The sequence below is a fragment of the Bufo gargarizans genome, chromosome 2 (genome assembly GCF_014858855.1).
Source record: "Bufo gargarizans isolate SCDJY-AF-19 chromosome 2, ASM1485885v1, whole genome shotgun sequence".
Taxonomy (NCBI): domain Eukaryota; kingdom Metazoa; phylum Chordata; class Amphibia; order Anura; family Bufonidae; genus Bufo; species Bufo gargarizans.
In genome coordinates this window covers 421,918,561-421,939,893 of record NC_058081.1, presented here as the reverse complement: position 1 = coordinate 421,939,893, position 21,333 = coordinate 421,918,561, and the positions used below count along the sequence as shown (strand labels likewise).

General features: G+C 41.0%; 1 protein-coding gene across 1 annotated transcript in view; it reads right to left on the bottom strand.

The window, feature by feature from the left end:
* Nucleotides 1–21,333, bottom strand: part of TENM2 (teneurin transmembrane protein 2) — a 3,034,822-nt gene that overhangs the window by 214,940 nt on the left and 2,798,549 nt on the right. The window contains exon 25 of the mRNA XM_044277356.1: nt 6,525–6,760. Coding sequence (XP_044133291.1) covers nt 6,525–6,760 — 236 coding nt within the window. The remainder of the gene's footprint in view (nt 1–6,524; nt 6,761–21,333) is intronic.

The window sequence follows — 21,333 nt, the reverse complement described above, 5'->3', positions numbered from 1 at the left end:
CCTCCAAGAATAAATTATGCGCCTTACCTCTTAAAGGTTCTCACCTCTTTGGTCCGGTACTGGACGAGATTCTGGAGAAAACAGCGGACAGAAAGAAAGGTTTTCCGGAGGAAAAAGGCAAGAAACCCTTGCCCTTTCATAAGACGACCAGCAGCTTCCAGGGCACTCCCAGAGGTAAAGGGAAGACGGGAAGGTGGAGCTACCCCAAAGGAGGAAAAGGTCGGGGTTTCCTTTTTAATCCCAACTCCAAGCCTGAGAAACAATGACGCCAGAACAGTAGGGGGCAGACTCCAGTTCTTTTGGGAAGAATGGACCCGGATAACCAAGAACCAATACATCCTGGAATCCATCCAGAAAGGGTTCAAGATAGAGTTTCGCCTTCCCCCTCCTCATCTTTTTCAGGCCACAATATTTCAGTCGTCCTCCCTGCAGAATCAACTTCTGGTGGACATCCAAAAACTTCTGAGTTTGGGCGCAATAGTACAAGTCCCTCCTTCAGAAGAATTCAAGGGTCACTATTCAAAACTCTTCCTCATAACCAAACCGGATGGCTCCAAGAGAACCATCATCAACCTGAAATTCCTAAACAAATGGATAACACATCACCACTTCAAGATGGAATCAATAAAATCCGCAATTCCGTTGATAAGCCCAGGGGCGTTCCTATGCACCCTGGATCTAAAGGACGCTTATTACCACGTCCCCATTCACCCTCAATACCAACAATACTTGAGGTTCGCAATCAAGAAAGATGGCAGGATTATGCATTTCCAGTTCCAATGTCTCCCGTTTGGGATCTCATCAGCCCCACGCATCTTTACAAAGGTAGTGGCGGAGATAGTTGCCTATCTAAGACAGAGACAGGTAACTATAATTCCCTACCTAGACGATTTTCTGCTTGTGGCAGACTCAGAGGAGGAGTTAGAGCTTCACAAAGGAAGGACTCTATCTTTGCTCACACGTCTAGGATGGAAAATAAACCTGGAGAAATCAGACCTACATCCAGCAACACAAAAGAAGTTCCTAGGAACCCTCCTAAACTCCGTGACCCAATATTCTCTTCTTCCCCAGGACAAGCAGGTCAGTATAAGGGAAAGAATAAGAGCCTTCAAACTAAAGAAAAAACGGACTCTACGGGAAGCCATGCAAGTCCCGGGTCTGATGACCTCATGCATCACAACAGTTCCTTGGGCCCAATTCCATTCAAGAACTCTCCAGGCGGAAGTCCTCTCTTCTTGGGACAAGGACCACAGATCTCTGAACGCCAGGATATCTCTTTCAGACAGGGCAGTAAGCTCCCTCTCCTGGTGGTTGTTAGCAGAAAACCTGTCCCGGGGGATTTCCTGGAACACGTTACCACTCAGAACGTTAACCACGGACGCAAGCAGCCAGGGTTGGGGGGCTCACGTAGAGGATCAGTTCTTTCAGGGCAGTTGGTCCAATACAGACGCCCTACGATCCTCAAACTACCGGGAGTTAAAAGCGGTCTGGGAGTCCCTGAGGGCGGCAGAACATCTCCTCATAGGTCATCATGTCCGAGTTCTGTCAGACAACATAACAACTGTTTGCTACATAAAGAGACAAGGGGGGACGAAGAATCCTCATCTCCAGCAGCTAGCGGATCTCATCTTCAGCTGGTCAGAGGAAAAGATCTTATCCATTTCAGCCACACACCTGAAAGGATCTCTCAATCGCACAGCGGACTTTCTCAGCCGACAGTTAGTCAGGCCAGGGGAATGGAAATTGAACCAGGAGGTATTCCAGTTGATTTGCCAGCAGTGGGGGAGACCTCAGGTGGATTTATTCGCGTCCAGCAGAAATACTCAGCTGGACTATTTCTTCTCGCTAGACCCAAGAGGAGGACCACTGGCGGTGGATGCTCTTTCCCAACCGTGGGACATGAGTCTAGCCTACGCTTTTCCCCCACTTCTCCTCATACCGCAGATCCTGAAGAAATTGAGAGGGTGCTCATCCACGCTGATTTTGATAGCCCCAGCTTGGCCCAAGAGAGCCTGGTTTTCGGTTCTAAAGACCATGTCCATCATGGATCCAATATCCCTTCCAAAAAGACAAGATCTTCTATCGCAAGGTCCTCTGTTGCACCCGAACCTGGACAAACTGAACCTTACAGCATGGATCCTGAGAGGCAGACCTTAAGGAATAAAGGGCTCTCGGACAAGGTAATTTCAACTTTACAGAGCTGCCGCAAACCTGTCACAAGAGCAATATACAACAAAGTCTGGAAGAAGTTCTCATCCTGGTTGTCACAGAACCATACAGATTCCGGATCCCCCACAGTGGGTTGTATTTTAGAGTTCCTTCAGGAGGGGTTCGATGCAGGTCTGAAACCCAGCACACTCAAAGTACAGGTTTCGGCTCTCAGCTGTTGTCTCGATAGTCCCCTTGCAGACCATAGGTAGATTAAAAGCTTTCTAAAAGCAGCTTCTAGATTGAGACCCACCTTGAGACAGTCGGTCCCCCCCTGGAGTCTAAACATAGTTTAGAAGGGTTATGTGATCCTCCTTTTGAGCCGATTGGGCAGACATCCGAAAAATTTCTGTCTCTAAAAGCGGTGTTCCTTCTGGCTATAACCACAGCCCGCAGGATAGGGGAAATCCAGGCCTTATCAATTAAACAACCTTATCTAAGGATTCTGGATGACCGCATAATCTTGAGGCCGGATCCAGCTTTTCTTCCCAAGGTGGTCTCTACTTTCCATAGAGAACAGGAGCTAACACTCCCTTCATTTTGTTCCTTTCCCAAAAATATACAGGAGGAAAGAGTCCAGAGGCTGGACGTTAGAAGAACAATCCTAGCCTATCTGGACAGAACCAGTTCCTGGAGGAGATCAAGTAATCTGTTCATCCAGTTCGGTGGGAAGAATAGAGGCTTGAAAGCATCAAAACAGACGCTGGCACGGTGGATTAAGGACACCATCAGAGAAGCATACAGACTGCAGGAAATGTCCTGCCCCTTAAATCTAAAGGCACATTCCACGAGAGCGATGGCAACTTCCTGGGCTGAAAGGGCCGACGCTACATTTGACCAGATTTGCAAGGCTGCAACCTGGTCTAACTTCCTGACTTTTGCCAAGCATTATAGGCTTGATGTATTGGCCGGACAGGACTTGGCCTTTGGGCGAAAAGTCCTTCAGGCAGTAGTCCCCCCCCTAGGAGATTCAGTTGTTAGTTCTCCATGGGTGCTGTCATGGAGGGACGTCCTGGAAATACTGGTTTAGTTTACCGGTAAATCCTTTTCCAGGAGTCCGACATGACAGCACCCATGGAGGTTGTCCTATTGGTCTCTGTAGGGACAGGAAGCGAGAGAGATTAAAAGGCCCCCTCCCCTCCCACTCTCCAGTGTTCTTTCAAATTACTACACCGGATAGGATCCAACACCTTTATTAATACAATGTTATATTCACACTGCTTACAAGGCTGGAACCAGCATAACAGGGAGGGTAGTACAGGGTGCTGTCATGTCGGACTCCTGGAAAAGGATTTACCGGTAAACTAAACCAGTATTTCACACTAGCGTTCTTGCTGGATCCGGCAGAGTTCAGCAAAAACACTTCCAGTAGTGATAATACAACCATCTGCATCCGTTAGTTTACATTTAGCAGCCACAGGTTATTTGTATCTTGTCAGGAGCACTAACTGTGCAGAATATAAAAAGGATAAAGATTATTTGTAGTGCACTTTCATTCTCTGGCAGCAATAAATTGCACCTCTCTCTGTTTGTTAAACTGCTAATGCAAGAAAATATTTTTAAAAGTGCACAAGCTAAATATTTTACAAGAGCATTATATTTTGACTACTTTTATAACAAGCTTTTATTTTCCTTCCCCCCCCTTTTTCTCCTTCAAAGAGCTATGCACAATGTGGAAAAAGTGCACTTTTTTGTTCAAGCCACCAGCAGATAAATTGCAATACTTTTTGGGAAACTATAATTAATAATTAAAATAAAGATAAAAATGTGACCTCAACAGAAATACAGTAAAGAATGGATTTTTACATTTATTTTGGAACAACTTAAAATAGATACTAAAAGTATTAGTACACATATCTCTATAAAACACCCCTGGTTCCCGACCATTTCACTCAATTCTACCAAGTTTCTTTTTTTAACTCTGCAGACTAAAGAAAAATGTTTGTACGCCAGCATATGATTGTCCAGCAATAATAAATATAATGAAAATATTTGAGGGATTGATATAAACAATGAATAGTGGACATATGATTAAATTAATGCATATTGATCACAGATGAGAATGTAGTACATAGTGATTCTTGCTCCTTCAGTACACGAGGCAGAGGCTATAAACTCTGCACTATGAAAGAAAGACAACATGATCCATTGTAAAATATATTACAGAAGTTAGGAGTCATATCACTTTCCTCTTTTGCAATAAGGCTGCATCATTTGGGTCAAACATCTATAGGGATGCAGAACAAGTAACTTCAGAATTCAGAACATCAACAAATCATATTATATACAGAATCGACCTGAGGGCTAGTCTTTTGTGCTATAAAATATCCACGATCTGACATTGACTAAATTGTCTACTTTTACTGCTATATATTACCTTTAACACACTATGAGACCATAAAGCAGATCCTAAAATTCAATAACATAAAATGATTTAAAAGCTACAGTACACTTCATGCTACAAAGGTAAGACAGCGTGATCCTATATTAATATCCCCATGCCATTGTCATTTATATTGGTTTTCTCATTATTGGAATATATTGCCTCCCTGTCTTTCTGCATGTATTCAGTTCATTTCTATGATTTATCCTAAATGTAAAAATGAAATACTTAAGGCTTTGTGCACATAACTGAACATTTTTTAATGGTATCTGGTCACTAAGCATCTGTCATATATTTGTCCAAATTCTTTAGGATAAAAATAGTTTCTAAGGGCTGTATTACAGTGAGAGATTAAGCAGATGACTATCATCTGCCTGTCAGTGAAGGAGACTGTTGCTATTACATGCAGCAATCTCCTCCACAGTATGGGCATGAGTGATCGCTAATGCCATCCCTCATCCCCATACAGAATCAATATTTGCTGGGAGCAGAGCGTGAATAGACGCAAACAATGTTTTTTTTTTTTTACAGCAAAACAGATGTGATTACATGATGAATGAGCATTTGGTCGCTCATTAGGTAATTGGCAGCATCTTTATACAGGCAGATTATCGCTTACAAATGTTTCTATGAACACTTGTTGGCAATGATCTAGCTAACTCTCTGCTAGTAGAATATACAGTGCTGAACTTAATTATTTATACCCCTGGCAAATTTTGACTTAAAGTTACTTTTATTCAACCAGCAAGTAATTTTTTGATAGGAAATGACATAGGTGTCTCCCAAAAGACAATAAGACGATGTACAAGAGGCATTATTGTGGTAAAAATAAAATAAAACATTTCTCAGCTTTTATTTACATTTGAGAAAAAAGTATCCAGTCCAAAAATATTCATACCCTTCTCAATAATCAATAGAAAAGCCTTTATTGGCTATTACAGCAATCAAACGCTTCCTATAATTGCAGACCAGCTTTTTGCATGCCTCCACAGGTATTTTGGCCCATTCATCTTTAGCAATGAGCTCCAAATCTTTCAGGTTGGAGGGTCTTCTTGCCATCACCCTGATCTTTAGCTCCCTCCACAGATTCTCAATTGGATTCAAGTCTGGACTCTGGGCTGGGCCACTCAAAAACATTAATGTTGGTGTCTGCTAACCATTTCTTCACCACTTTTGCTGTGTGTTTTGGGTCATTGTCAGGCTGAAATGCCCACTGGTGCCCAAGGCCAAGTTTCTCTGCAGACTGCCTGATGTTGTCATTGAGAATCGTCATGTATTGCTCTTTTTTCATGGTGCTGTTTACTGTGATTAGGTTCCCTGGTCCATTGAAAAACACTCCCAAAGCACCATGCTTAACAGTGGGGATTTGGTTCTTTGGGTTGAAGGCGTCTCCTTTTTTACACCAAATGAAGGAAACATCATTGTGACCAAACAATTAAATTTTTGTTTCATCTGACCATAACACAGAAGACCAGAAGTCTTCTTCTTTGTCCAGATGAGCTTTTGCAAAGCCAAGCGAGCTTTTGTGTGCCTTATCTGGAGAAGTGGCGTCCTCTTTGGTCTGCATTGTGCAGTGTCCATTGGATTGTCTGCCTTGAGACATTGCCACCAGCAGAGCCAAGATTTACCAGGATTGCCTTGGTGGTGATCCTTGGATTCTTTTTCATCTTACTATCTTCCTGGCCAGCACAGGTGTCACTTTTGGCTTCCGACCACGTCCTCTGAGATTTTCCACAGTGCGGAACATCTTGTATTTTTTGCTCAAATGTAAATAAAAGCTGAATTTTTTTTTCCACAATAATGCCTCTTGTAGATAGTTTTATTATCTTTTGGGAGACACCTATGTCATTTCCCGTCAAAAAATTACTTGCTGGTTGAATAAAAGCAACTTTAAGTCAAAATATAGTGGTAAGTCAACATAGATAACACTTACCCGGAGCTTCCTTCCAAAAACAGTCACTTTGCCTTTTGTTTGTTCTTTCCGTAACCTCCATTCAATGGAGTTTAGTCCATTCTCCATGGGTAAAGAAATATTGCGCCTTCCAATTGTAGGTGTCACAGTGCCAGCAAGAATATGGGGTTCACTGTGGAAACTTATCCCCATTCCATTAGCATACATCACTCTTAATGTTCCGTTACTGCATAACTGGTAGCTGTTTCTAACTTGATCTGGGAAAAACAGCATATTACTAAGTCAGAAAATTAATTGACCAAATGACTTACATCAGCTTAGAATTTTTTATTTACCTAACAGACCAATTTCAATTATATTAGAAATTATGTCTACAATCAACATCCTAGAATTAGTATTAATTTACTTGATGGATTGGTAAAGTGCACATCTTTCTTGCTCTAATTGGAACTCATTTTCTGAATGATTGACACTTAGAAAAAATTATTCATCTTCAAAGTATACAGTGTAGATGTTGGGTGGCAAGCAATATGGAAAATATTACAACTTTAATGTTGGTTGTCAAACACCTGTCTCTGAGCTTCAATGGCAACCACATTGATTCTTCCATAGATAATTATGAAATAGCTTAATTCAAGTTTGTACATTGTGACAGAAAAGGACAATTAAACAAAAGTTTGTAGGCTTTTATCTTTGTTAATATTTTCTTTTTTTCTTTTTATTAACAATGGGGAACATTCGTAATCCAGTTCTGCTAAGTGGAACTGCTGAGAGACTTTGCTAATGTTAAAGCATCAGTGATCTCACTGGCTGAACTATGATATCTCCACTGTGCAAAACGTGGCCTTATTGAAAACATACTTCATTGAAGAGCTAATGACTTCTACTATTTAACCACCTTAGGACCGCCGTACGCAGGATTGCGTCCTGCCGGCGGTCCTGCTCTTCTGGGTGGACGCATATACGCGTCCTCCCGCGAGAGCCGAGATTTCCTGTGAACGCGCACAGGCGCGCGCGCTCACAGGAACGGAAGGTAAGCGAGTGGATCTCCAGCATGCCAGCGGCGATCCGAATTTTTTAACCCCTAACAGGTATATTAGACGCTGTTTTCATAACAGCGTCTAATATACCTCCTACCTGGTCCTCTGGTGGTCCCTTTTGTTAGGATCGACCACCAGAGGACTCAGGTAGGTAAGTACAGTAGCACCAAACACCACACTAAACTACACCCCCCCCGTCACTTATTAACCCCTTATAAACCCCTGATCACCCATGATCACCCCATATAAACTCCCTGATCACCCCCCTGTCATTGATCACCCCCCTGTCATTGATCACCCCCCTGTCATTGATCACCCCCCTGTCAGGCTCCGTTCAGACGTCCGTATGATTTTTACGGATCCACGGATACATGGATCGGATCCGCAAAAAGCATACGGACGTCTGAATGGAGCCTTACAGGGGGGTGATCAATGACAGGCGGGTGATCACCCATATACACTCCCTGATCACCCCCCTGTCATTGATAACCCCCCTGTAAGGCTCCATTCAGACGTCCGCATGCGTTTTGTGGATCCGATCCATGTATCCATGGATCCGTAAAAAATCATGCGGATGTCTGAATGGAGCCTTACAGGGGGGGTGATCAGTGACAGGGGGGTGATCACCCTGATTACCCTGATCACCCCCTATCATTGATAACCCCCCTGTAAGGCTCCATTCAGACGTCCGCATGCGTTCTGTGGATCCGATCCATGTATCCATGGATCCGTAAAAAATCATGCGGATGTCTGAATGGAGCCTTACAGGGGGGGTGATCAGTGACAGGGGGGTGATTACCCTGATCACCCCCTGTCATTGATAACCCCCCTGTAAGGCTCCATTCAGACGTCCGCATGCGTTCTGTGGATCCGATCCATGTATCCGTAAAAAATCATGCGGATGTCTGAATGGAGCCTTACAGGGGGGGGTGATCAGTGACAGGGGGGTGATCACCCTGATTACCCTGATCACCCCCTGTCATTGATAACCCCCCTGTAAGGCTCCATTCAGACGTCCGCATGCGTTCTGTGGATCCGATCCATGTATCCATGGATCCGTAAAAAATCATGCGGATGTCTGAATGGAGCCTTACAGGGGGGGTGATCAGTGACAGGGGGGTGATCACCCTGATTACCCTGATCACCCCCTGTCATTGATAACCCCTCTGTAAGGCTCCATTCAGACATCCGCATGCGTTTTGTGGATCCGATCCATGTATCCATGGATCCGTAAAAAATCATGCGGATGTCTGAATGGAGCCTTACAGGGGGGGTGATCAATGACAGGGGGGTGATCAGGGAGTCTATATGGGTGATCACCCCCCTGTCATTGATCACCCCCCCCCCCCCCCCCCGGTAAGGCTCCATTTAGACATTTTTTTGGGCACAAGTTAGCGGAAATTTTTTGTTTGTTTTTGTTTTTGTTTTTTCTTACTAAGTCTCATATTCTACTAACTTGTGTCAAAAAATAAAATCTCACATGGACGCACCATACCTCTCACGGAATCCAAATGCGTAAACATTTTTAGACATTTATATTCCAGACTTCTTCTCACGCTTTAGGGCCCCTAAAAAGCCAGGGCAGTATAAATACCCCACATGTGATCCCATTTCGGAAAGAAGACACCCCAAGGTATTGCGTGAGGGGCATATTGAGTCCATGAAAGATTGAAATTTTTGTCCTAAGTTAGCGGAAAGTGAGACTTTGTGAGAAAAAACCAAAAAAAAAATCAATATCTGCTAACTTATGCAAAAAAAAAAAAAATTCTAGGAACTCGCCATGCCCCTCATTGAATACCTTGGGGTGTCTTCTTTCCAAAGTGGGGTCACATGTGGGGTATTTATACTGCCCTGGCTTTTTAGGGGCCCGAAAGTGTGAGAAGAAGTCTGGGATCCAAATGTCTAAAAATGCCCTCCTAAAAGGAATTTGGGCCCCTTTGCGCATCTAGGCTGCAAAAAAGTGTCACACATGTGGTATCGCCGTACTCAGGAGAAGTTGGGCAATGTGTTTTGGGGTGTCATTTTACATATACCCATGCTGGGTGAGAAAAATATCTTGGTCAAATGCCAACTTTGTATAAAAAAATGGGAAAAGTTGTCTTTTGCCAAGATATTTCTCTCACCCAGCATGGGTATATGTAAAATGACACCCCAAAACACATTCCCCAACTTCTCCTGAGTACGGCGATACCAGATGTGTGACACTTTTTTGATGCCAAGGTGGGCAAAGGGGCACATATTCCAAAGTGCACCTTTCGGATTTCACCGGTCATTTTTTACAGATTTTGATTGCAAAGTACTTCTCACACATTTGGGCCCCTAAATTGCCAGGGCAGTATAACTACGCCACAAGTGACCCCATTTTGGAAAGAAGACACCCCAAGGTATTCCGTGAGGGGCATGGCGAGTTCCTAGAATTTTTTATTTTTTGTCGCAAGTTAGTGGAATATGAGACTTTGTAAGGAAAAAAGAGAAAAAAAAAATCATCATTTTCCGCTAACTTGTGACAAAAAATAAAAAATTCTAGGAACTCGCCATGCCCCTCACGGAATACCTTGGGGTGTCTTCTTTCCAAAATGGGGTCACTTGTGGCGTAGTTATACTGCCCTGGCAATTTAGGGGCCCAAATGTGTGAGAAGAACTTTGCAATCAAAATCTGTAAAAAATGACCGGTGAAATCCGAAAGGTGCACTTTGGAATATGTGCCCCTTTGCCCACCTTGGCAGCAAAAAAGTGTGACACATCTGGTATCGCCGTACTCAGGAGAAGTTGGGGAATGTGTTTTGGGGTGTCATTTTACATATACCCATGCTGGGTGAGAGAAATATCTTGGCAAAAGACAACTTTTCCCATTTTTTTTATACAAAGTTGGCATTTGACCAAGATATTTTTCTCACCCAGCATGGGTATATGTAAAATGACACCCCAAAACACATTCCCCAACTTCTCCTGAGTACGGCGATACCAGATGTGTGACACTTTTTTGCTGCCAAGGTGGGCAAAGGGGCACATATTCCAAAGTGCACCTTTTGGATTTCACCGGTCATTTTTTACACATTTTGATTGCAAAGTTCTCCTCACACATTTGGGCCCCTAAATTGCCAGGGCAGTATAACTACCCCACAAGTGACCCCATTTTGGAAAGAAGACACCCCAAGGTATTCCGTGAGGGGCATGGCGAGTTCCTAGAATTTTTTATTTTTTGTCGCAAGTTAGTGGAATATGAGACTTTGTAAGAAAAAAATAAATAAATAAAATCATCATCATTTTCCGCTAACTTGTGACAAAAAATAAAAACTTCCATGAACTCACTATGCCCATCAGCGAATACCTTAGGGTGTCTACTTTCCGAAATGGGGTCATTTGTGGGGTTTTTCTACTGCCTGGGCATTGTAGAACCTCAGGAATCATGACAGGTGCTCAGAAAGTCAGAGCTGTTTCAAAAAGCGGAAATTCACATTTTTGTACCATAGTTTGTAAATGCTATAACTTTTACCCAAACCATTTTTTTTTTGCCCAAACATTTTTTTTTTATCAAAGACATGTAGAACAATAAATTTGGCGAAAAATTTATATATGGATGTCGTTTTTTTTTGCAAAATTTTACAGCTGAAAGTGAAAAATGTCATTTTTTTGCAAAAAAATCGTTACATTTTGATTAATAACAAAAAAAGTAAAAATGTCAGCTGCAATAAAATACCACCAAATGAAAGATCCATTAGTGAGAAGAAAAGGAGGTAAAATTCATTTGGGTGGTAAGTTGCATGACCGAGCGATAAACGGTGAAAGGAGTGTAGTGCCGAAGTGTAAAAAGTGCTCTGGTCATGAAGGGGGTTTCACCTAGCGGGGCTGAAGTGGTTAAAAAAGTGGAGGCTATTCCAGTAACGCAAAGTTATCCTCTATCCACTGGATAGGTGATAACTGTTAGATTGAAGAGGGTTTGTGAATGGGTGTCCTGTTTCTCCACTTGAATGGAAAGATGGTCAAGCATGCGCACCACCGTGCCTTTCAAACTGTATGGGACTGCCGAAGATATTCTAGCGCTACATTTGGCTATCTTTGATAGTCCCATAGCCTTTTTTTCACATAAAGACATTATTTTTTTTTAGAAACAATCAATATAGAAGAAAAAAGCCAATATACCATCTCCCAACGTTTTTATTGTGAAGCCAGCCAGAAGAGAAAAAAAAAAAAAAAAAAAAGGTGGAGGGGAAAAAATTAGATCCAGCAACCCCATAGTCTCATCCATTATTGTAAGGGACTCTTACTTGGATAATATATTTTCTTATAAACTTTTAACTTTGTTCACCGAGGACACCCATTCACCCTTCAAGGGCACTTTGCCAGAGCACCACAATCTAGTGGCAATAACTCTGGCAATAAGAATACATACCATCAAAGTACATGTTTCCCCTCATTCTGACATTACACCAAGATCACCCAGCACTGCAATATCAAATTAAGTATGACAATTCAGAACAGTTTTAGCATTATTCATATGAAATACTTTAGACCAATATGTTTGCAGTGGGGTGAAATCCTAGATGAGATGCTTAAAATCAGCCCTATTATTCAAAAACCTGGGATAAGTGGCATCTGGCCTTAGGGTGACCTTAGACAATAATGGCAAAGTATAATATAATTGGTGCTGAATGTTGAATTGAATCATCTTATAGAATAAATTATTATTATTTTTATTTATTAATGTCCATTATTGAGAACTTATTTTCAAAACATCCCTATTCCACTTGTCCACACTTTTAAATATAGTGATACATTCTAGTGCATTCATAATGGTTTTCTGCAGGTATGCCTGTGATAATGAAACAGGGCCTACCGTTTTTCTTGTGCAAAAACTTACACTATTATGATTATTGGAAAAAATATAGTGACCTATCCTTTATTTGTTTAAATCAGGTATCCTCAAACTGCGGCCCTCCAGCTGCTGTAGAACTACAACTCCCACAATGCCCTGCTATAGGCTGATACCTGTAGGCTGTTTGGGCATGCTGGGAGTTGTAGTTTTGCAACAGCTGGAGGGCTGCAGTTTGAGAATGCCTAGTTTAAATGCATGAGAAAGCTGGATATCAACATTTGAAAATTGTGCTGGGGATGTGTGTTTCTTGTAACTTTTATAAAGGGGGATAGTACCCTCCTTACAAATCTGTGAGATGTGCCTAATACCCCTATTAACCCAAAAAGAAGTCTCAGGAACACTAAGAAATCCCCTCAAATATAAGTTTTTCCACAGAGGAGTAAATTGGAGATCGTGCGTAATACCCAACAGTTTTCTAAGCAAAACCCAAATGTGGTTCAGCATTCCAGTGAGTGGATATATTTTTTTAATGCATTTGTAATCTGGTAGCTAGATTCAAATTAGATCCAAACAAAATAAAAAAAATAGTAGTGAACTTGCCAGCACACCTAACTAATAAATTCCTGAAGAATCCCTGACAGACGTACAACTCTGTACATCGGCGAAATGGACTTTAAATCATGTGCGCAAGCGCAGTGACGGGCTAATGTTTGCGACAATGTCAATTGCACACATTTATTCCCTCAGATGCCATGGTCAATTGTGACTACGACATCTGGGTGGTCAAAAACCGAGAGCGCGAGCTGAAAGCCAATATCAACCAATCAGATTCCACCTTTCATTTTCCAAAGGAGCTGTCAAAAATGAAAAGAGGAATCTGATTGGTTGCTATGGGCAACTAAGCCAGGTCTACTTTACACCAGTTTGATAAATGACCCCAAATGTCTCTGTCTTTAGAGCATAAAATTTTAATAAATATGGCTCTAGGCATACTGCCAGGAGGAGGGATTCTACTTGGTATTTTATGAGCCCTTTCCACTCCATACAACTACGACAAATGCGCTAGCCCCACTGTCTCTGTCAACCAGTTTTGAAAAATGAAACCAAATTGTGTCCTTCAGAACCCTTTCAGAAGCATGAAGAAGAAGCAAGTTATAGGAGCATGACTGTCCTCGAAGTCTGTCAGCTTATTTTGAATAATTTTATTTTCTATTTCTACACGTTTGATGACCTCTTGAATAAGTCTCAACTCTTTTTTTGCTTCCTCCACACTCTCTAATTTTTTTTTTTACGTTATCATTTTCCCCTTTGCTGACCTCTACAATTTTAGGTACCACTTCCGTCTCCAAGACTGGTGATAACAGAGTCTATGGGCCAGATTTATCATTAGCTCAGGTCAGAATAATGGAGTGAAAAAGTCCCCCAAAAATGTGCAAACGCTAAAACTGCGTACAAATTTGCAACTTTTTTCTGCTCTGCACTATGCTCGCCAGTTTTCTGAAAGTGGGCGTGTTTTCTTATGTAAATTAATCTCTAGACATATTTATTATTGGGACTATTTAAAAAGTCGCAATTTCACTCCAGTGAGGACCATGCTTATCTTATGAGACTTTTAAATAGAACATGCAACTTTTTCATAAAAAAGTCGCACATCTTTTTCGCAAAGATGTGCGACTTTTGTAAAACTGCTTACTGACTGATAAACTGCTACCGTCAAACCACATTTATTACAGTCTTAAATGGCCGATCATAAATCTGACTTGGCTAAAATGTGAGGTAAATGGGAGAGCCCAGCACAGTGTCAATTCCGCTTACACAATACACCCAATATTGAGAGCATCCACTTTTTATAGATTTTCTCTTCACTTTTATTTCTAAATAGAATTAAATAAAAAGGAAGAAACTGCTTTTGCTCAAAGGGCTCTTTTCATCTGAGCTGAGTTCAGCAGAACAAAACTGATTAGTACAAGAAGTTTAATTGCTTATGTTTCCTTTATTCTTAGACATTTAGATATGGGCCCTAGTGTATCACATGTAGAAGCTAGTGTACTATCTGATAATCAGCCCTTTCCACGGCCAATACAGCAATATGAAGCTTTACTTATCTTGTTGTTCATTGTCTGAGGTTTGTGGTCATCTGCTAGCTATCATCAGATAAAACTAACACGCTCTTCCCAAGAATAATTTCCACACCACTGACATCAAGCAATTCCAGTTACAGAAAATCTCAGGTAACAACATTGCTGGGGATTCCACCTCTTGAAAATCCCTGCAAAGGCTATTCTATTATAATTTAGCATAGTCTGTCTTCACCATGCAGTGTGCATCTGAAATAGCACTACACTCCATACAAAATGTAATGTGCCACTGCACTAAAGAGCCTGTGTGATATCTATGGAGCATCTAGAGTACAAAATAAAAGATATCGCGTGTGCAGATTTACTTTATTTTTTTAGGAGCTGAATGGACTTTGCACATTTTGGAACAGAATGAGATTTTGTAGCACTTATCCTCAGATTCAACCTTTACATAAATAAGGATTTTGATAGTTTTAGACTGCTGTAAGCACATAATGCTATCAAAGTGAGCACAGCACACCATGTCTACTTTTATGTAGTACTAGACTTCCCACTGTTGGCTTGCACACATTCTCTTAAGGCCGAATGCACATGGCGGCATGAAGCGCATGGCATCATAGCAACCAATGACACGGTGCGCTCCTGCTGTCAGCAGGATGCCAGGCCGGGATACCATGGACCGCTCACGTCCGTGTTCCACGGCCTTGTGCATTCGGCCTAAAGAGGATATTTTCATTTGTGTTAAAGCCAGAAACACACCACAGATTAAACTGTTGCTTAGTATGGAGCAGATGAACAGGTTAGTTAAACTTAGGAACTCCTCTCCACTGAGTACATTAGAATGTTAATTATAGTTAGATCTAATAAAGAGCCTCAAATAGTGATTAACCCCTTCAGGAACCTGCCATTTTTCACCTTAAGGACCAGGCCATTTTTTGCAAATCTGACATGTGTCACTTTATGTGGTGATAACTTTAAAACGCTTTTACTTATTCAGGCCATTCTAAGATTGTTTTCTTGTCACATATTGTACTTCATGACAGTGGTAAAATTAATATTATTTTTTTTATTTATAAAAAAATTCTAAATTTACCAAAAATGGAATGCCATACGGATTTTGGAAGGCAGATTTTGCTGTACTGTTTTTTTGACACCATGTCCCATTTGAGAAACTGTTTATAGAAACACCCCATATGTGGTCATAAACTGCTGTATGGGCACATGGCAGGGTGCAGAGGGAACGGATCGCCATATGGATTTTGAAGGGCAGATGTTGCTGGGATAATTTTAAGTTGCCATGTCACATTTGAAGACCCCGTGATGCACCCCTAGAGTAGAAACTCCCAAAAAGTGACCCCATTTTGTGAACTACCAGATGGTACTTTTTTGGGGTATATATGATTTTTGATTGCTCGATATTACGCTTTTTGTGAGGCAAAGTAACCAACTGTGGCACAGTTTTCATTTTTGTTTTTTATGGAGTTTTACTGATAGGATAGATCATCTGTTGCTTTTATTAATCAGGTTGATAAGGACACGACGATACCAAATATGTAATTTTTGCTGTTTCAGTTTTACATAATAAAGCATTTTTTAAAACAAAAATTATGTTTTTGTGTTTTCATTTTCTAAAAAGCTACATTTCTTTTATTTTCTTGTGCTGGGGCTCTTTTTTTGCAAGAAGAGCTGACATTTTTATTGGAACCATTTTTAGGTACATATGATTTTTTTGATCATTTAATATGACGCTTTTTTGGGGTAAAGTGACCCAAAAATTGCTATTTTGGCACAGTTTTTCTTTTTAAAGCATTCACCTGAGGGGGTAGTTCATGTGATATTTTTATAGAGCAGGTCATTAACAACATAGCAATACCATATATGTTTATTTTTTATTTCAGTTTTATACAATTAAAGCATTTGTAATAAATCACCATTTTCTGAAAGCTATATATTTTTAATTTTCCTGCCAATCGTCTTATGTAGGGGCTCATTTTTTGCAGAAAGAGCTAAGATTTTTACAGGTACCATTTTTGGGTACTCAATATTACATTCTGTGTGGCAAAGTGACCTAAAAATTGTTTGTTGTAGTTTTTTTTTTCTGGAATACACCTTAGGGGTAATATCAAGTTTTATTCTTATAGAGCAGGTTGTTATGGATGTGGCAATGCCTAATATGTCAACTTTTTTATGTATTTCAATTTTATACAATAAAAGCATTTTTGAAAAAAATAAAAATATTTTAGCTGTTCCATTTCTGAAAGCCATATTTTCTGGCTGATTGTCTTATGTAGGTGCTCATTTTTTGCAGGAAGAGATGATGGTTTGATGAATACTATTTTGGGTTGCATATGACTTTTTGATCACTTGGTATTAAACTTTTTGTGATGAAATTGCATTTTGGCACTTTTTTTTTATTTTATTTTACAGCATTCACCTGAGGGGTTAGATCATGTGTCTCTATTTTCAGAAAGCCATATTTTTTTTTTTCTTTTTGGAGATTGTCTTTTGTAGGGTCTCATATTTTTTGGGAGGAGATGACGGTTTTATTGGTACTATTCTGAGGTACATGTGTATTTTTAATCGCTTGGAATTATATAAAAAAATTGCAATTTTTGCTCAGTTTTTAATTATTTTTTATGGCATTCACCTGAGGTGGTAGATTATGTGATATTTTTATAAAGCAGTTTGTTACGGATATTGAGATACCGAATATGTTAGTTTTTTATTTTTTAAACACAATTATATGGTGAGGGGGCTTTTTTTTCTTTATTTATAACAGAATTTTTTTATATTATTAAAAAACACTTTTTTCACTTTTTCTTTTACTTTTTATATTTGTCCCACTGTGGGACTTCACCTTTTCAGGGTTTTATCCCTGTTTCAATTCAGTTCAATACATTCTGTATTGTACTGAATTGAACTGTCAGCGTCTTACACAGTAAGACGCTGACAGTTGCCTAGGAGACCCAGCCTGCAGGCAGGATTCTTGGGCTTCCGTAGCTGGCAGGCTCCGATGCCTGTGACTAGGGCATCAGAGCTGCCATGGCCCCCGGCCCCTCTGTAAACCTTGCACATGCCACGGTCAGCGCTGAATGCGATATATGAAATGATTAATCTGCCGGCATCGCCGCTTACAGCGATGTCGGTGGACGCAGGAGGGGTCCGGCTATCAGTAACAGAGCTGCCAATACTGCAGAGCAGCCAATCAACAAGCATTTAACTCCTGTGCCCCTAAAAGCCTACTAATGGCATGGCTGTGATTGGCCAGTGCAGCATGTGACCCAGCCTCTATAGGAGTTGGAGTCACATAGCGCTGCATGTCACTCTGCTCTGATTAGTGTAGGGATAGGATGCTGCTGCTGTGAAGGAGAGAATAGGGCAGAATCTTTAATCTGAAGTGCTTGTTAACTCAGCGATCTAACTACAGTTGCCAGAAAAAGAATGTGAACCCTTTGGAATGATATGGATTTCTGCACAAATTGGTCATAAAATGCGATCTGATCTTCATCTAAGTCACAACAATAGACAATCACGGTCTGCACTAATAACACACAAATAATTAAATGTTACCATGTTTTTATTGAACACACCATGTAAACATTCACAGTGCAGGTGGAAAAAGTATGTGAACCCCTAGACTAATGACATCTCCAAGAGCTAATTGGAGTGAGGTGTCAGCCAACAAGAGTCCAATCAATGAGATGAGATTGGAGGTGTTGGTTACAGCTGCCCTGCCCTATAAAAAACATACACCAGTTCTGGGTTTGCTTTTCAAAAGAAGCATTGCCTGATGTGAATGATGCCTCACATAAAAGAGCTCTCAGAACACCTACGATTAAGAATTGTTGACTTCCATGAAGCTAGCAAGGGTTATAAAAGTATCTCCAAAAGCCTTGCTGTTCATCAGTCCACGGTAGACAAATTGTTTATAAATGGAGAAAATTCAGCACTGCTGCTACTCTCCCTAGAAGTGGCCCTCCTGTAAAGATTACTGCAAGAGCACAGCGCAGACTGCTCAATGAGGTAAAGAAGAATCCTAGAGTGTCAGCTAAAGACTTACTCTCTGGCATATGCTAACATCCCTGTTAGCGAATCTACGATATGTAAAACACTAAACAAGAATGGCTTTCATGGGAGGATATCACAGAGGAAGCCACTGCTGTCCAAAAAAACATTGCTGCACGTTTACAATTTGCACAAGAGCACCTGGATGTTCCACAGCAGTTTTGGCAAAATATTCTGTGGACAGATGAAACTAAAGTTGAGTTGTTTGGAAGAAACACACAACACTATGTGTGGAGAAAAAGAGGCACAGCACACCAACATCAAAACCTCATCCCAAATGTGAAGTATGGTGATGGGGGCATCATGGTTCGGGGCTGCTTTGCTGCATCAGGGCCTAGACGGATTGCTATCATCGAAGGAAAAATGAATCCCCAAGTTTATCAAGACATTTTGCAGGAGAACTTAAGGCCATCTTTCCTCCAGCTGAAGCTCAACAGAAGATGGGTGTTGCAGCAGGACAACGACCCAAAGCATAGAAGTAAATCAACAACAGAATGGCTTAAACAGAAGAAAATACGCTTTCTGGAGTGGCCCAGTCAGAGTCCTGACCTCAACCCAATTGAGATTCTGTGGCATGACCTCAAGAAAGCGATTCATACCAGACATCCCAAGAATATTGCTGAACTGAACTGAAACAGTTCTGTAAAGAGCAATTGTCAAGAATTACTCCTGACCGTTGTGCATGTCTGATCTGCAACTACAGGAAACATTTGGTTGCAGTTATTACTGCCAATTGAGGTTCAACCAGTTATTAAATCCAAGGGTTCACATACTTTTTCCACCTGCACTGTGAATGTTTACACGGTGTGTTCAATAAAAACATGGTAACATTTAATTATTTGTGTGATATTAGTTTAAGCAGACTGTGATTGTCTATTGTTGTGACTTAGATGAAGATCAGATCACATTTTATGACCAATTTGTGCAGAAATCCATATAATTCCAAAGGGTTCACATACTTTTTCTTGCTACTGTAGATTTAGTTTTGTAGGTGCAGTGTACAATCTTTTTACCCTGCCCTGAGCCCAGTGACCCAGAAAAATAACTTTTATCCGTCTTAGCTAGGTGGGGGGCAGCGGCCATTTTATGCAAGTTCTGTGCACCAGCACAGCATACAGTACAGACCAAAAGTTTGGACACACCTTCTCATTCAAAGAGTTTTCTTTATTTTCATGACTATGAAAATTGTAGATTCACACTGAAGGCATCAAAACTATGAATTAACACATGTGGAATTATATACATAACAAAAAAATGTAAAACAACTAAAAATATGTCATATTCTAGGTTCTTCAAAGTAGACACCTTTTGCTTTGATTACTGCTTTGCACACTCTTGGCATTCTCTTGATGAGCTTCAAGAGGTAGTCACCTGAAATGGTTTCACTTCACAGGTGTGCCCTGTCAGGTTTAATAAGTGGGAATTCTTGCCTTATAAATGGGGTTGGAACCATCAGTTGCGTTGTGGAGAAGTCAGGTGGATACATAGCTCATAGTCCCACTGGATAGACTGTTAGAGTTTGTATTATGGCAAGAAAAAAGCAGCTAAGTAAAGAAAAACGAGTGGCCATCATTACTTTAAGAAATGAAGGTCAGTCAGTCCGAAAAATTGGGAAAACTTTGAAAGTGCCCCAAGTGCAGTCACAAAAACCATCAAGCGCTACAAAGAAACTGGCTCACATGCAGACCACCCCAAGAAAGGAAGACCAAGAGTCACCTCTGCTGCGGAGGATAAGTTCATGCAAGTCACTAGCCTCAGAAATCGCAGGTTAACAGCAGCTCAGATTAGAGACCAGGTCAATGCCACACAGAGTTCTAGAAGCAGACACATCTCTAGAACAACTGTTAAGAGGAGACTGTGTGAATCAGGCCTTCATGGTAGAATATCTGCTAGGAAACCACTGCTAAGGACAGGCAACAAGCAGAAAAGACTTGTTTGGGCTAAAGAACACAAGGAATGGACATTAGACCAGTGGAAATCTGTGCTTTGGTCTGATGAGTCCAAATTTGAGATCTTTGGTTCCAACCACCGTGTCTTTGTGAGACGCAGAAAGGGTGAACGGATGGACTCTACATGCCTGGTTCCCACAGTAAAGCATGGAGGAAGAGGTGTGATGGTGTGGGGTGCTTTGCTGGTGACACTGTTGGGGATTTATTCAAAATTGAAGGTATACTGAACCAGCATGGCTACCACAGCATCTTGCAGTGGCATGCTATTCCATCCGGTTTGCATTTAGTTGGACCATCATTTATTTTTCAACAGGACAATGACCCCAAACACACCTCCAGTCTGTGTAAGGGCTGTTTGACCATGAAGGAGAGTGATGGGCTGCTGAGCCAGATGACCTGGCCTCCACAGTCACCGGACCTGAACCCAATCGAGATGGTTTGGGGTGAGCTGGACCGCAGAGTGAAGGAAAAAGGGCCAACAAGTGCTAAGCATCTCTGGGAACTCCTTCAAGACTGTTGGAAGAGCATTTCAGGTGAGTACTTCTTGAAGCTCATCAAGAGAATGCCAAGAGTGTGCAAAGCAGTAATCAAAGCAAAAGGTGGCTACTTTAAAGAACCTAGAATATGACATATTTCCAGTTGTTTCACACTTTTTTGTTATGTATATAATTCCACATGTGTTAATTCATAGTTTTGATGCCTTCAGTGTGAATCTACAATTTTCATAGTCATGAAAATAAAGAAAACTCCTTGAATGAGAAGGTGTGTCCAAACTTTTGGTCTGTACTGTATGTGCATTTGTGACAGTCAAATAGAAGCTTTAAAAACCTGAAATTATATTCTGAGTTAAAAAAAATCACCCATTTTTGGCAAGACCCTACA